The sequence below is a fragment of the Clupea harengus genome, chromosome 11 (genome assembly GCF_900700415.2).
Source record: "Clupea harengus chromosome 11, Ch_v2.0.2, whole genome shotgun sequence".
Classification (NCBI taxonomy): domain Eukaryota; kingdom Metazoa; phylum Chordata; class Actinopteri; order Clupeiformes; family Clupeidae; genus Clupea; species Clupea harengus.
This window is the reverse complement of record NC_045162.1, coordinates 8908540-8922907: the sequence shown is the minus strand read 5'-3', so window position 1 is coordinate 8922907 and position 14368 is coordinate 8908540. Positions and strand designations below refer to the sequence as shown.

At 42.1% G+C, this 14368-nt stretch overlaps 3 protein-coding genes across 5 annotated transcripts in view; 1 reads left to right on the top strand and 2 right to left on the bottom strand.

Moving 5' to 3' along the window:
* Positions 1-3810: 3810 nt before the first annotated feature.
* Positions 3811-5260, bottom strand: LOC105891828 (protein S100-A1-like). Its single transcript, XM_012818008.3, has 3 exons — positions 5114-5260; positions 4241-4386; positions 3811-4070 (listed from the first exon to the last, which is right to left on the bottom strand). Exons 2-3 carry the CDS (start codon positions 4379-4381, stop codon positions 3912-3914), a joined length of 300 nt encoding a protein of 99 aa, XP_012673462.1. The 5' UTR covers positions 4382-4386; positions 5114-5260; the 3' UTR covers positions 3811-3911.
* A 3412-nt stretch (positions 5261-8672) lies between these two features.
* Positions 8673-11720, bottom strand: krtcap2 (keratinocyte associated protein 2). 2 transcript variants are annotated; one of them, XM_012818001.3, is made up of 5 exons: positions 11588-11720; positions 10651-10805; positions 10198-10261; positions 9783-9849; positions 8673-9159 (listed from the first exon to the last, which is right to left on the bottom strand). In XM_012818001.3, exons 1-5 carry the CDS (start codon positions 11589-11591, stop codon positions 9036-9038), a joined length of 414 nt encoding a protein of 137 aa, XP_012673455.1. In that variant the 5' UTR covers positions 11592-11720; the 3' UTR covers positions 8673-9035. The 2 variants fall into 2 exon arrangements, with proteins under 2 accessions (XP_012673455.1, XP_031432330.1); XM_031576470.2 differs by having other exon boundaries at positions 10651-10802; positions 11588-11708.
* Positions 11721-11959: 239 nt separating this feature from the next.
* Positions 11960-14368, top strand: part of trim46a (tripartite motif containing 46a) — a 15083-nt gene continuing 12674 nt past the window's right edge. The window contains exons 1-2 of one of the 2 annotated variants that reach the window (XM_012817979.3): positions 11960-12472; positions 14101-14353. In XM_012817979.3, coding sequence (XP_012673433.2) covers positions 12413-12472; positions 14101-14353 — 313 coding nt within the window. In that variant the 5' untranslated portion in view covers positions 11960-12412. Of the gene's footprint in view, positions 13428-14100; positions 14354-14368 lie in introns of both variants that reach the window. The other variant, XM_031576469.2, reaches the window with a different exon arrangement.

The window sequence follows — 14368 nt, the reverse complement described above, 5'->3', positions numbered from 1 at the left end:
GGTATGAACTGTAGGTATTAGTGTCTGAGCAAAATGGTGAACCACAGGCCTAAGCTTGATTAGTTCTCTCTGACTCCAAGAAGTGGACACTATGTGATTACTGTCAGTGTGACTGATTCATTTATGTTTCTTATTTTTGAGATTTTGTATTAAAGGGATTAATAAAAACCGACACTAACTGCAAAATAAAGGTCAGCCTATCCGGCTGCCAGGTGCCATGCTTACACATGTCTGTTGTGTAATTTTCCACTAATCCCTTGCCATAGAATCCCTGGCACACTCTGATTTCAATGCCAGGCTCATATGTGAGCTCATTTAATGTGACATTTGAAACTCCCTTTGTGTTGAAAGGTGAGGCTGTGTGGGCGTTTTTTGATTTTAGGCTGACTGTGGAGCTGGACTTATTATCATGACCAAAGTGCTCCACAATGCATGGTCGTTTTTGTGTTTTCCGTATTTCATTCAAGAATGTTCGGCCACAATATGCTGTTTGTAGTGCTGTATAGTAGTAGCAGTAGTAACAGTAGAACAGTAGAAGTACTAGAAGTAGTAGCAGTAGTAGTAGTAGTAGTAGAAGTCGTTCATGTAGTTATTCTGCAGACAGACGCATCTGCTTACACCTGCTGGTGAAAGGATGAAACTGAAGAAAGCTGATTACTAGGAGCGCTTGCAAAGTGTTCTGCGCTTGTTTTATGGAAATCACTAGCGTTGCGAAGCGTATTGCTAGTGTTTGCATCCGGTCAACAGAACACTTGTGCACTTGCCTCTGGCCTCAAATGTGTGTATGGGGGTGTATGAGTTTGTGTGATAAATGCGTTTCTTTATGTCTGGGGGAAAAAAACTAATCTGATAACCTCACTCATGCCCCACACCCCTGCGTTACTTGGCAACCGCCATTGACAAGCCTTCCAGAAATAGCTATGGATTTTTTCCATTTACTTACTTACAGTTTGAATGCTTAAACACTAACTGTGATTCTTGAAGCACTATCTCGATAGCTAGAAAAGGTTTGCATGGGGCTTGTTTTTTTTTTTTTTTAAAGGGAGATTGACATCGGTAGGTTGGGGACGTGTATCTACCTAGAAATTAAGATTACATGCGTGACAAAAGAGAGAAACAATCTTGCTTTCTTTTTTATCCCTATATATGTGTTTTGGCTTCCAGCTTTATGCGTCTCTCAGTTGTTTTGTTATCAACATCACCAGGGCAAAATACTCAGGACCAGCCTTAAAATCCGAGCCAACGACGAATGCACGTTCTCTTAGTTTGCCACTTTGAACTAAACTGTAAACACAACTCACTGCTTTACACTCAGTTTGCAATTAAATAATACACTTCTAGCCAAACTGTAAACACTATTAGATAAAGCCTAGCTCACGACAACATCGCATGTGATGTGGATGAAGTCTTCTTTTTTCTAGCATAAATGTTTTTGTTTTATTCAACTGCACTTTTGTTGTTTGAAGAGGGTGAGAAAAAAAACCTTTCCCCCTTATTTGTATTGATAGTGTGTTATGTTATGAATACACATCCATACCTAACACTTGGATAACTGTGTGTATGTGTATGTTAACTATATGTAGGTTATGAGAAGACTTTTTTTTTTTAAGAATTTGCAGAGTTTTGCAAGAACTGTTTGCTTTTGCAAGAGTTGTCAAATGTTTCGCTGGTTTGGTGTAAGGTTTTGTGGTTAGTGTGCTGTGTTTCAAAGATAGCACCTAAGCAATCAGAAAAAACTGTTAAAGGAAAAAAAAAAAGATGATGACAACCTGTGCACCACAACACAATTTACCGAAGGTGTGTCTCTGTGTGTATGTGTGTATGTGTGTACAAAATACAAAAGTACAAAAATTACCTAATGTATCTACACTTATTAACATATATGAGTTGCCCGAGTCACATTAAAATGATTTCAGATCAAATAGATTGATTCTTCACAGTATATGTATACAATACGTTTACAGTGCATATCTCTAAAAAAAAAAAGAAAACCCAGTTCATCGCTACAGCATGTTTTAAGTTTGATTAATGGGTTGAATAACACTGCACTGTCTTCAACAGGGGCCACATTTCCACAGGGGTCACTACCCTGATAACAATGGGGCTCTGAAGAAACACAGCCACATGATGTACTGGCAATATTCCCTCTGGTGTCTTTTGCGTCAGTGACTATTCTGCACATGTAAACAAATGCTGACATCTGCTGGTGTATTATGGTATAACTGCAAAAAGCTGGGCGATCCACGCAGTGTAGTCATGTTGTCACAGTGTAGGCCAGTGTTGTCATCCTGCCACAGTTTTGAAGAGATCTGAGGCTGTGAGTTCCAAAATCAATGTCATACTACGATTATCGCAACTAACAGAGGGTTAAAAAATGATGGCTGTTGTAGTGATGAAGCTATTGGGAAAAAGAACACCTTGTGCACGTATGTCTTTGAGCACACATATCCCATATTTGAGTGTGCGATTGTGTATTTGTCTAATACAGGAGCAGGAGCATGTATTTTATGTGTGTGACCGCATATGAAAATCTAAAAGCCTCATTCATGTCCCCACACCCTTGGGTTGCTTGGTAACCTCTTTATTTACAAACATTCCTAAAATAGTCATATGCTTCTGTGGGTTTGTGGCATTCAGGCTTATTGTCCCTCAGCTAGTGAACTCAGCACAGGAAATACACCCATCGACGGATCAGATACAATTATGAGCCAATCATTTAAAGCAGAACCATACTTGCCCCCGGACTGGCCGAGACTGTGTCAGAGAAGCCCATCAGAGAAGGCATATAGACACCTTCTCCTTATTACAGGACAAAAAGATATATGAATAAAATAATCAATCACTGTTAAGAGAAATGAGATGAAACACTGAAACATTGTTCTGTCAGGGGAAAAGCCTTCTTTTGAAGGTCTTTGATGCCCTTTGGTAGCATAATTCAATACTACTTTTGGCCAGCAGGATGTACAGAAGCTATCCGGATTAAACATACCGGGTATGCTTCATATAACTGACACTGCTGGTTAATGTAACATTGAACAGTCAAAAGGAAGAAATCCATGGGTGTACAAGAAATATCATGTTCACCTTTTGAATGTTCAACAAGCCAGTGAACCACTTCAACAAAGCAAGATATCCACGAGGTACAATTGATGGTACTTAAGATAATTGTATTGTAAAAAAAAACTATTGAGTTGTATACTACAACTATTTAAGGCAATGACATTAAATGTAATATGATATTAGGTTAAGTGATGATCATTTAAATGTATTTACCCTCATGCCAACAGCAATAATAGCTCAGATGGACTGTGACTTGAGCAGTGTCTGTGTATGAGGCAGTCACGTGACTCATGTTTACTGCATATTATCTGTTGTGCCAACACTGGCTTACATGCATGACACTACACTACAATGACTACAAGGTTACCATGAGACCTGATTGATTAGTGAAAGCTACAGTATTTGAGGGCCTCATTACTTAAAGTGATATGGTAGAGTTTGTTACAAGATGAGATAAAAACAGTTACACTCCTTCCAAATGTCTGGAGAACATCCTAACACCTGAGACCTGTTGTAGCTCTCTTGTTGTTATAGTATATTGATACCTTTGTGACACACCCACACTCCTCATCACCCTCCCCCCCCCACACACACTCCTCCACATCACCCCCCCACACACACAAACACACACACTTCTTTACATACCCCCCCCCCCCCCCCCCCCCCCCCCACACACACACACACACTCCTCCAGATCACCAACCCACCCCTCCTACACATTCACTCTGCTGAAATAAGTATGGACGCTCGTTCAGAAAAGCCAGTGTTTTATTGAAACTCACATAACAAAATAACTTGGTACAAAAGGCACACCCATGTCGACCCCTTGTCTACACACTCTGCGCTCTACCTCACTTCTTTCCTTTCTTCAAGTGTAGCTGGTAGCACTGCTCACAAGCGATGGAGAGCCCCACGACCAGAGACACAAACTCCTCAAAGTTCACCTCGCCATCGCCATTAGTGTCCAGATCCTTCATGATGCGGTCCACAGAGCCTGGATCTTTCTGAGACTATACGGGAGAACAGGAGGGAGGAGGTTCAAAACAGAGATAATGGACCAGCAAGTGAAATTCCTGTTGATTGAAGCTGAACAAACTAGCGCATATCACAGACAGGGATCTAAGAGGGAGTTGGCATGTGTGTAAATGGGGTTGGGTGTGACTGTAGATATGACTGGTACCTTTAGGAATCCGGACAACTCTGCCTCCATCAATGTTTTCAGTTCCTTCCGACTGAGTGTCCCACTGTCGCCCTCCTTTGACGCGTACCGGTGAAACACCTTGATCAAGGTCTCCATCGATGTTTCCAAATCAGAAGGCATGATTGCTAGAGAGAGAAAGAGAGAGGGGGGGGGGGGATTTTCATTTGTAGAAGAAGCAAGTAAAGGTGAAACTAAGAGACAGACATACTGCACACTTTGCAAAGACAGACTACTACAGCACAGACAATGCTGCTCAACGGAGTGGGAAGGGCCTCAGTTTGCTTTGGCTTTCAGACAAAATTCTTGAGCAAACACCATTGTTATGCCTTTTATCATGTGAACCACAATACCGACAGATTATTCGAAGGCCCAGAATGCATATCATGGAAAGAAAGAAAAAAGATGAAGAGAGAGAGAGAGAGAGAATATTTTTTTTTCCACTGACGGGAAATTTAACATCATTCGTAATACTTCCAAAAAAAGAGAAACGGAAATCCAGACAAAATACAGTAAGCATAAACAGCGTCTATATAGGGATACGTGACAATCAAAGTGAAAGTTGATATACTGAACCATTTTTACGTCAAGCTTTGTTACGTTTGAATCAAAACTCATTAATAAAAAGCTGTCCGACTTTGACACTATCTAAAGTCACACACGATGATAAAATCACTGAAGCCTAGAAGCTAATCGGGAAGTCAACTTCCAAAACTGTACGACAAAGTAATTCCACATAAACTGGTTATGAAAGATTATCAGCGACTGTATATCTCCACCCAAAAAATAATACCGTTATTTGTTTTGACCAAACTTGGTAAGTGAAAATTCCAGTATGCTTATTGGATCACCTACCGATTAGAGGAAGTTAACAATCCAGAGAGTTAGAGAGGTGTGCTGCGCAGGAGTTGAGCAAATAGTTGGAGCAAGAATTTATATGGAGACACCGCCCATACCACCCTTTTGCTCCCACTCGCGTTACTCCCATGTGCGGATGCTCTGAAACTTTCATCGACGTCAAGAATGACACATAGCTTCCATTCTAATGATAGGGTCGTGTTCGGTGCCGTTAGTCCCTGGAGAGGATAGCATTATTCTGCAATCGAGATAACTCAATGTTGGCGCATTAAAAGCTGTGAATGCAAAAAAATTGTTTAAGATTATACCTCTCAGCCTACTAACCTCCCCCTCTCATTATAACCTTTCCCAACTCAGTGACTCATATGTCTAGTAATCTAGCAACGAGGGTGTGCCAGATAAAACAAAATGGACAGTGAAAGAATTTTATCTTCTGAAATTCTGGAACATGAACATTATGTGCCTTCACATTTGTCACACATGCGCATATTGTTCATTGGCTCTTTCACATTTCATGCATATCATGTGAAACAAAGCACGATCCTTTTGCATGTTGCGTTCCAGTGTCTTAACCATTTGTGGGATAACATCATAGCTCATACAGGTTCAATTCTCGTTAGTGGTCTCATATTATCAGTGTCTTTAACACGGTGATAATTTCCAAAAGGGTGAGGTGTGTTTGCTTATGCATCTGAACGAGTAGGTGGGGGGTGGGTTAGGTAAGTCAAGCTCAGCATACACTTTGCAAAGGGTGTGTCCCCATTGCCATCGTTACCATATGTGTGGGATTTCCTGCAATGTGTTCTTTCTTAGGGTTTTTAGTGTTTTCACTCTGGTTGGTTGCATTCTTATGCACCTACACATGCAGTCTGCCTGTTGGGGCCTGCGTATGTTCCTGTGTGTCTGCAGAGATGTCCTCTGGAGCCGCATACTTGGACCAAGAGCTGGTGTCTGTTCACCAGTCATTTCTACACCTTCCAATAATTATCCTCTTGTTTGCCTCACATATTCATGGCAACCATCATCTCTGACAGATGCAGTACTGTAATATACTGGTCAAACAGACTTCCTTCTCTAATTCTCAGCAGCTGCAGATGTAGTGGACCTATAGTGAGCTGGTAGTAAGGCCATGGAGTGATACTAATCTTGAATGAGGTGACTGTGATCAGGGGCGGTTTTTCCTACAGGCGGTATAGGCGGTGGCCTAGGGCGCCACTCAGAGGGGGGCGCAAAAAACTGCGCCCAGCAAAAAAAAAAAAAAAAAAAAAACAAGAATTGTGGTTTTTTTTTTGCGCCCCCTTCTATATCTCCAACCAATATTTTGACATAAAAAAAAAATCTAACATTAGGGTAAAATTAGCCAAAAATCGAAAACGGAAGGGGTACGTACGTCCTTGTTGTTGTCAGAACATGCAAGCACAGTGAGGCGTTTGGTTAGAGTGTGTGGGTTCAAGAAACTTTGAAGAATAAAATAATGAAGAGGCAAAAGCCATCCGGGGCGCAATTTAGGAAGAAAAGAAAGGAAGAAGAAAAGAAACGTGCCAAGGAGAAAGGTAAATCCTTAAATCCTGTTCTAGCCTAGAATGAATTCCAGATAAGAAAACGTTCACGAATGCGTGAATTGCCCGCGGCACTTTAGTGGAGTTAAGAAAAGATGTACCTTATCATTGAACGTTTTCCTACTCCCTGTCACATAGTTCTTTAATGATTTTACAGAGGCGGGTATATAAAAAATGATGTCCATTTATTCTACATTATACAAAAAAAGACATGATTAAAATAGGCGCACATATAAAGCCAATAGCCAGTGCAACAACACTACACATACCTTACTCATTGCATAGCACACCCATTAAGGAAGCCAAACACGGCAACTTGTCAATAATTGAGGAATACTGGTAAAAATCCAAGTGTTGTCAACTTTAGCGAATGGTTTGTATGTAATCTTGCTAGTTAGCTAACGCTAGCTAGCCAGTGACTTGTGACGTTCCTTGTTATTGCCATTCAGTAGAAACATCAGTTCAAGTTCAGCTGTACCGCAATTTGCGTCATTTTGCGTCATAAAAATTTGAGTAATCAAATTTGGACAGCTTTAGTTTTGGTGGAGTGAGCTAGCCAGTTTAATTAGACATGATTCAACTAATCAAGAGCTATGCATCTTGGGATAAAACATTTTTCAGGCTGTCCAAATACACCAAAATGCTTAATAACTACATAATAGCTACATTTAACAAATGATGATAATACATACTTTTGTTATATCATTTTAGATTCACTTTCAGAAGACTAAGAAAACATTATTTGCAGGCGATTGGGAAGATGACGTGGAGGTGTGTGTGTGTCCATAAACAGTTCAACAGGGGGCGTGGCCGGAGCGTAGTCCAGCACAGGCGTGACATTTTCTCAGTGATTTGTTCTTGAATTAATGTTTGTTCATTGTCGCGATCGTTGTTGTGTTTATGTGAAAGAAATGCAGTCTTACAGGGCAAAATAGCGTTTGAAAGTTGCAATTCCGTTTTCGTGGGGAAAACAAAATATTTTTTATTTGGGGGGGGGGGGCGCCAGGAGTGAAGCTCGCCTAGAGCACCAAATGTGCTAGGGCCGCCCCTGACTGTGATAGCTGCTGACACCAATCAGAAGAAGATCCACAGCAGACCAGGATCTGTTCGTCAACTGCTTCTTGGGGGGGGGGGGGGGGGGGGACGGACACTCACCAGTTTTTTGCGCCCCCCTCTGAGTGGCGCCCTAGGCCACCGCCTATACCGCCTGTAGGAAAAACCACCCCTGATCACAGTCACCTCATTCAAGATTAGTATCACTCCATGGCCTTACTACCAGCTCACTATAGGTCCACTACATCTGCAGCTGCTGAGAATTAGAGAAGGAAGTCTGTTTGACCAGTATATTACAGTACTGCATCTGTCAGAGATGATGGTTGCCATGAATATGTGAGGCAAACAAGAGGATAATTATTGGAAGGTGTAGAAATGACTGGTGAACAGACACCAGCTCTTGGTCCAAGTATGCGGCTCCAGAGGACATCTCTGCAGACACACAGGAACATACGCAGGCCCCAACAGACAGTTACCATATCATCTTTCCATCAACCTTAATATGCAGCGTAATTGTTATGCCTTTCAGACTTTCGATTCCAGTCTCTCATCTAGCTTTTTTGCCGCTTACTTGCATAGCAAACGTGTTGCTACCCTGAATGTTGACGGTTCCTCATAAACGCCCAGTGTAAGTTGGGGGTAATTAAGGACATTTAAGCCATTGTGAGACGCTCATAGAGAGAAAACAGGCTGTTGCCAAGGATACAGGTCTCATGACGTGAAAGTCCATTGGCTACATGGTGAAGAGAAGAGAAACTCAAAACCACTATTATGCTCAAGAGATCATTTGAGTTGGGATACTAAGAACAGCTGAACATGAGAAACATTCAGGGGGGTTAGACTAGATGCTGAGTACATACGGTAGTACTACTTAATTGCTTCAAGTTCACGACTCAAGTTACATGCACTTGGTTTTCCAAATCTGACAAAGATGACGTAATCCATTTCATTTTTTCAGTGTTTTAATTACAAATCCGCTCCACGAGTAAACAAACAAAACAAAAACGAAATCTCATAACCAAACATAAACCCTCGAAATCTCAGCAACATTTTGAATGAGACCATGTTGCAGTTTACAGATGGCTCTGTGCACTGGAATGTAGTAATCACTGGGGGCTTCAGGTGAGGGCCAAACTAAATAACCTGCTGACTGTGGCGCTCGGCCATGAGTGTGTGTGTGTGTGTGTGTGTGTGTGTGTGTGTGTGTGTGGGGGGGGGGGGGGGGGGGGGGGTTGGTTCTCATCTACCCCATGATCATGGGCTGGGACTGGATGCTGATTGGATGATCAAATAACAGTATCAGTACTTCAGTTCTTCCTCTTGCCCTTGCCGCCGGTGACTTTGGCGGGAATTGCTACGGGAACAGCAGCTTGGTAGAGAGCAGCTGACACTTTGTTGATGTAATATATTGAAAAGAGAGAGAAGATCAGGCTGAAGAGAAGAGAGGGGAGGGAAAGAGGAAAAGAAAAATGCAAATGTTAGCACCTGTGCATAAATCAATAACACTAATGATCCAAAAACACACAGAACACTCAGAAATGGTGAAATCCGACGAGGCAGTGAGAATCACTTCGCTTTAGCTGTAGAGAAAAATGTGCACAACAGTGGCGGAACCAAATAGAAGCCCTTGTTGTGGTAGAACATGTGATCCTTATACTAAAGCTCTTGAAAACTATGCTGTGCAGACTCATTAACTGCCTGCCTTCAGGGTTGAAAGTGTTCGCCTGACTAACATCTCAGTAGTCATCTCTTCACGTGACAAACTGCTGAAAGATGCATGCATTCAGGCTTTACTTGTAACCACAGAAGGGACATGATGCAGATGGTGAGGACCAGTGATATGTCGACAATATTTTATATTATCCTATTTTTTTTACTTTAGCGTTTTTTTTCATTATTTGATTGATTGTTTTACCCTGTAAAGCACCTTGAGATTTCATTGTATTTTAAAGTGTGCTATATAAAATTAAATCCATTATTACTTTATTATTAAACAAACAACAAACAACAACAACAAACAAATGTTAGCGTAGGCATGTGTGGAGGAAACTCACCATGTGGTCACGCAGACACGATGTACAAGCGCAGAGGCAAACAGAGCCAGTGACAGGCACACAATAACTATGGGAGGAATGGAGAGAAAGGTCAGGGAAAGAGGACCAGAAATAAAAGAAAAACAAAACAATATTGCAATCAGTTACTATCTATATGCAAGCTGTTACTTTAAGAATATAAATTTAAGAAATGCAAAGACACGTTTAACGTTAAATGTACTTATATACCCTGCAGGTGCAGAACGACATTGACTGAGTGTTTAACAATCCCAAACTGATTTCATTCAATTTATAATGCAAGAGGAAATAACTCTTAGGAGAGGGTGTGTGCTGGCTGGTGCACCTGGGTATCAGCATGCACAAATGTGTCTTGTGACTTGTTTTAGGCTAGAATTGCAGTGAAATGCAAACTCACTTTCTGGGAAGATCTTGGCCTGGAAGCCCTTTCCAAAGACCAAGCACTCCAGGTTATTGAACGCCTGTGAGTTAAATGTTAAGGACAAATACACACCCACTTGAATTTAGCACGTTACTGAAATAAAATAGGTTTGAGAAGTAGTACACAATTCTCGTAATACATGTAATTCTATTCTACATTTTGCCAAAACAATGCCTAACATCAACTAACCACAGACATTTACCTCTAACAAACATATGCGTGTGACTTGCTCAGACAAATGCATTGCAGCAGAATTTAACTAAATAACCTGACTGTATGTCGTGGACCACTGTCCCAGCAAAGTTCTAACCACCTTCTGAATAACTACAGCCAAAATGGGTTTGTTCATCAACTCTTTGAAATAAGTCCAGGTGTGACGATTCCCTGTTACCACTTGAAAGTATGATTGGCAATATGTGTGAAGGATACAGTGAGGGAGCAGACGAAAAGCACGGAGCCCAGGAAGCCGCCGACGATGGTCAGCCACTCTGTGGACCCCAGCTGACGACTGAACATTTGCATGCCGGCGAATACCAGCACCGACAGGAGGCTGGACAGCACCAGAGACGTGCCTGTGTTCACTGCTACAACACAGCATGAGAAATGAGAGTCAGACAGAAATGATAGATGATTGCCACTAAACACAATCGGTCAGATATAGACAAAACTGACGCTGGGCTGAGAAACTCAAAATACATTAGCAATATTTATAGGGTTGTGCTGCCGTCTCCCACTTTAGTTTGACCAGACCCTTAATATACTTCTTTCAGTGTTGGGACACGTCAGTGTACGACATCCAAAAAAGTCCGTCTAGAAACATGTCCCTATGCGTAACGTTACAGGAGTTAGCTGCCAAACTAGGTTACATTCAGCTAACAAATCAATCTCACCACGGTTGTCAGAGTGTATCTCAAAGTGTCCCTATAGATATACATTTCTGTTTGTTTATGTTAACGCTGTATACAATTCAGACAAAATGAACAAGCAAACCGTCTCAAAGATGCTGGTTAGTTTCCGTATTGGCAATGCAAGTGCTTGCTCTGCAATACAAACTAAGTTAGCCAACATTAACGTTCCTGGATGTCGTATCACTAAAATAAAAATTCAGTGTAAGCTAAACGACAGCATATGTGTCTGTAGAGTAACGATACAACAAAACAAAAAGAATGACCGTCAAAACATGATTGTTCCTTTAGTTCAATGCCGTTAGCTAGCTTTGGTTAAGCTAACTTGTAGCTGGATGGCTAACGTTACTTAAATGCTTATTCGGGGACCAAATAGTCAGCAAACAACCTAACAAATAACATAACCGATAGCTTAGTGTGGATGCCTTTGCTATTCAGCCAAAATGCACCAAGGTACTCACCCATATTTAGCGTTTCAAAACAACTGGATTTTTTCAAACGGAGCTCCACACGAAAAAGGTTCGTAAGGTGATGATGTGTTAAACACTGACGTGAATGTAGCCGGGTGGCAGTGGCGACAGTTCTACAAGCCACTACCGCCACCCAGTGTTTAATAGTGGAAGAGTCTCAACCCTCAAAGCCTTGTGTAGCATATAGCCTGAAAATTGATAAGGGTTTTAGCCTACAGCCTAGAGGGGCTGCATGGAACATTGATTTATATTTTGCATATTTATATTTATGTGTATGCATAATACAGCATCAATTTCCATGTGACTTTACTTGTTGGCTAAATTACGAATGGCTCAAATGCATTAGCCCATAAAACACAGAGAAAACAGCATGCTCTTTCATCCATCAACCATGCGAACTTGGCTCTGTTTCTCTCTGCAGGTTCCTCCGCGCATGCTCCCCATGACTGGTTTATTGAATTCTGTTTAAGACGAGACAGGGGACCGAAGCCGTTCGCTCACATTAGCCATTTAAGATGGATCCGTTCAAGGATCATCATGCTGCCCGACAACGGATACGGTTACACATTCTAGCGGACCAACGAGACCCTGTTTGTCGTGTTTTTCTCTTGCATCCCTCTTGCGTTGTTAGTAATGGCACGCGTTAACGAGCGACAGTACAGGTGTGATGCGCGTATAGCGTAGGTCTACTTTGATTATATCTACACAATTTATTTTCTCGGATATATCGATTTAATTAGGCATATATATCAGTAGCTACTGGTATTGTGCATTTTTGTTGTAATAAATCCAAAACAGAAACGGTTTCATCCAGCTATGGCAGATCAGGATCTTCACACATTTACCTCCATCATGGATGCTCTGGTTCGCGTCAGCGTAAGTGTGATCATACTTGACCTACATATTCTGGTCACTTGTTGTTAGCCTGTAATTTGTATTATTCTAATGTAATAGTCGGACTAATGTAATAGTCGGAGTGTCACAGCTGGTAAACACACAGCTATCACATATCATAGACCACTTCTGTCTGTTGGTGTCTATGGTTGAATTGTCATTTCCATAGACCTCGATAGGCCTATTGGTCGTTATGCTTCTGAAATGTGTTTGTGTGTTTAGCAGGAACATCCGAGTTTGGACCCAGTTACAGAAAATACAAATAATCTATTCTAATATTATTGCAAATAAAGTAATGGGGAAAAAAGGCACGGGAATGCACATTGTAGCCTACGACTTTTAGAGAGCCTACGTATAAGCATGTGGGATTCGCCCATTTGTGACTCGGCACTAGAGCGTTTTGCCCGCTGGTGAAGGCCCAGACACGTTGATATCGCAGGGTGAACTATAAGGGCCCTGCACATCCCAAGCCACACTATTCTACGCTACCATGTGAAGAAGCCTAGAATTTTCAGACAAAATTGTAGACTCGACCAATTAAGGCAAACCGTAGACATTGTCAATTATAATTAAGGGCGATACCAAAAATGTGCTGGCTGGCAGCACGGGCGTGCTGCTAAGGCGGAGTGATGCGCGTTGTCATAGAAACGAGATGCAGGCACGCGGCGACCTCGCGCAGATGAGAGACAGGGGAAAACGGGGTAGAGCGAGACAGTCCGAGCAGGGGAGAGATATGACTATAATGTTTAGGTGGCTATCCTGCAGAGGCGAAGAGGGTGGTCACATTTTCTGAATGTTAAATCGATGCGAATATGATTGCATCCGGCCTGAAGTCAACTCGTTGGTTCCCTATATGGCTAATAAAAGCGCACGGGCAAATAATGCGATGATTCGAATTCATGCTGCGTAAGAGCAAACAGGGATGCAGGGATTGGAGGTCAGTGCAATTTATTTGATCAGTGACGTGCTCTATCTATCTGGTGGAAAACCCCCGAAATAAAGACAATGAATAGACTATTTACTGGCATGGACAACGTTGTTTTGTCACTTCACACCATTATAAAATTATCATAACATTGAATGGTTTTGGAAATAACTTGGGATCATTGGTTTCAATGGTGACATCAGTGGAAATAGGAAAGCGTTGCTTGAAAGAAATATATATATATATAGTCACTTACAGGTGTGCTGAACACACCAGAATGAAAAATAAATCCCATGTAAAGAATGACAGCTCAGTTCATGGCTGTGTTCCCTGCTGGTCTGAGTCATATGTGAAGTTATAATTAGCCCCACATATGATGATCTATAATGTATGGGAGAGCCTCTGTCGCCTTTCTGTTTTAGACAGCAGGAGACATTCTGTTTCCACAGCCTTTCCTCTCCTTTCTCCCTTTTTTTCCCCCCGTGTTGTTCTCCTACCTTGTGCCATAAATCTTATCTTTTCGCTGCTGCTGCTGGTTGTGCAAACCTGTATGGTCACACTGTGTATTGGTACAATAAATTCACTGCAGTACATCTTTTGTACCTGGTAATGAGATAGAATTTGCTCACACATTGAAGATTCTTTCTTTCTTTCTTAACCATTCTCTCTCTCTCTCTCTCTCCAGTCCAACATGAAGAGTATGGAGCGGGAGCTGCGCTGTCCCGTGTGCCATGAGATGGTGAAGCAGCCCATCGTGCTGCCGTGCCTGCACAGCGTGTGTGTGTTGTGCGCAGCCGAGGTGCTGGTGCAGAGAGGGTACCCCCCACCTGACCTCCCCCCGGAGCCCAACACCCCCAACTCCAGTCCCCACACGCGCTCCCCGCGCCACGCACGCAGGCCTCCACCCAAGACCGGCCTGGACCGCGTCCTCAAAACAGGTGTGTGTATGTGTG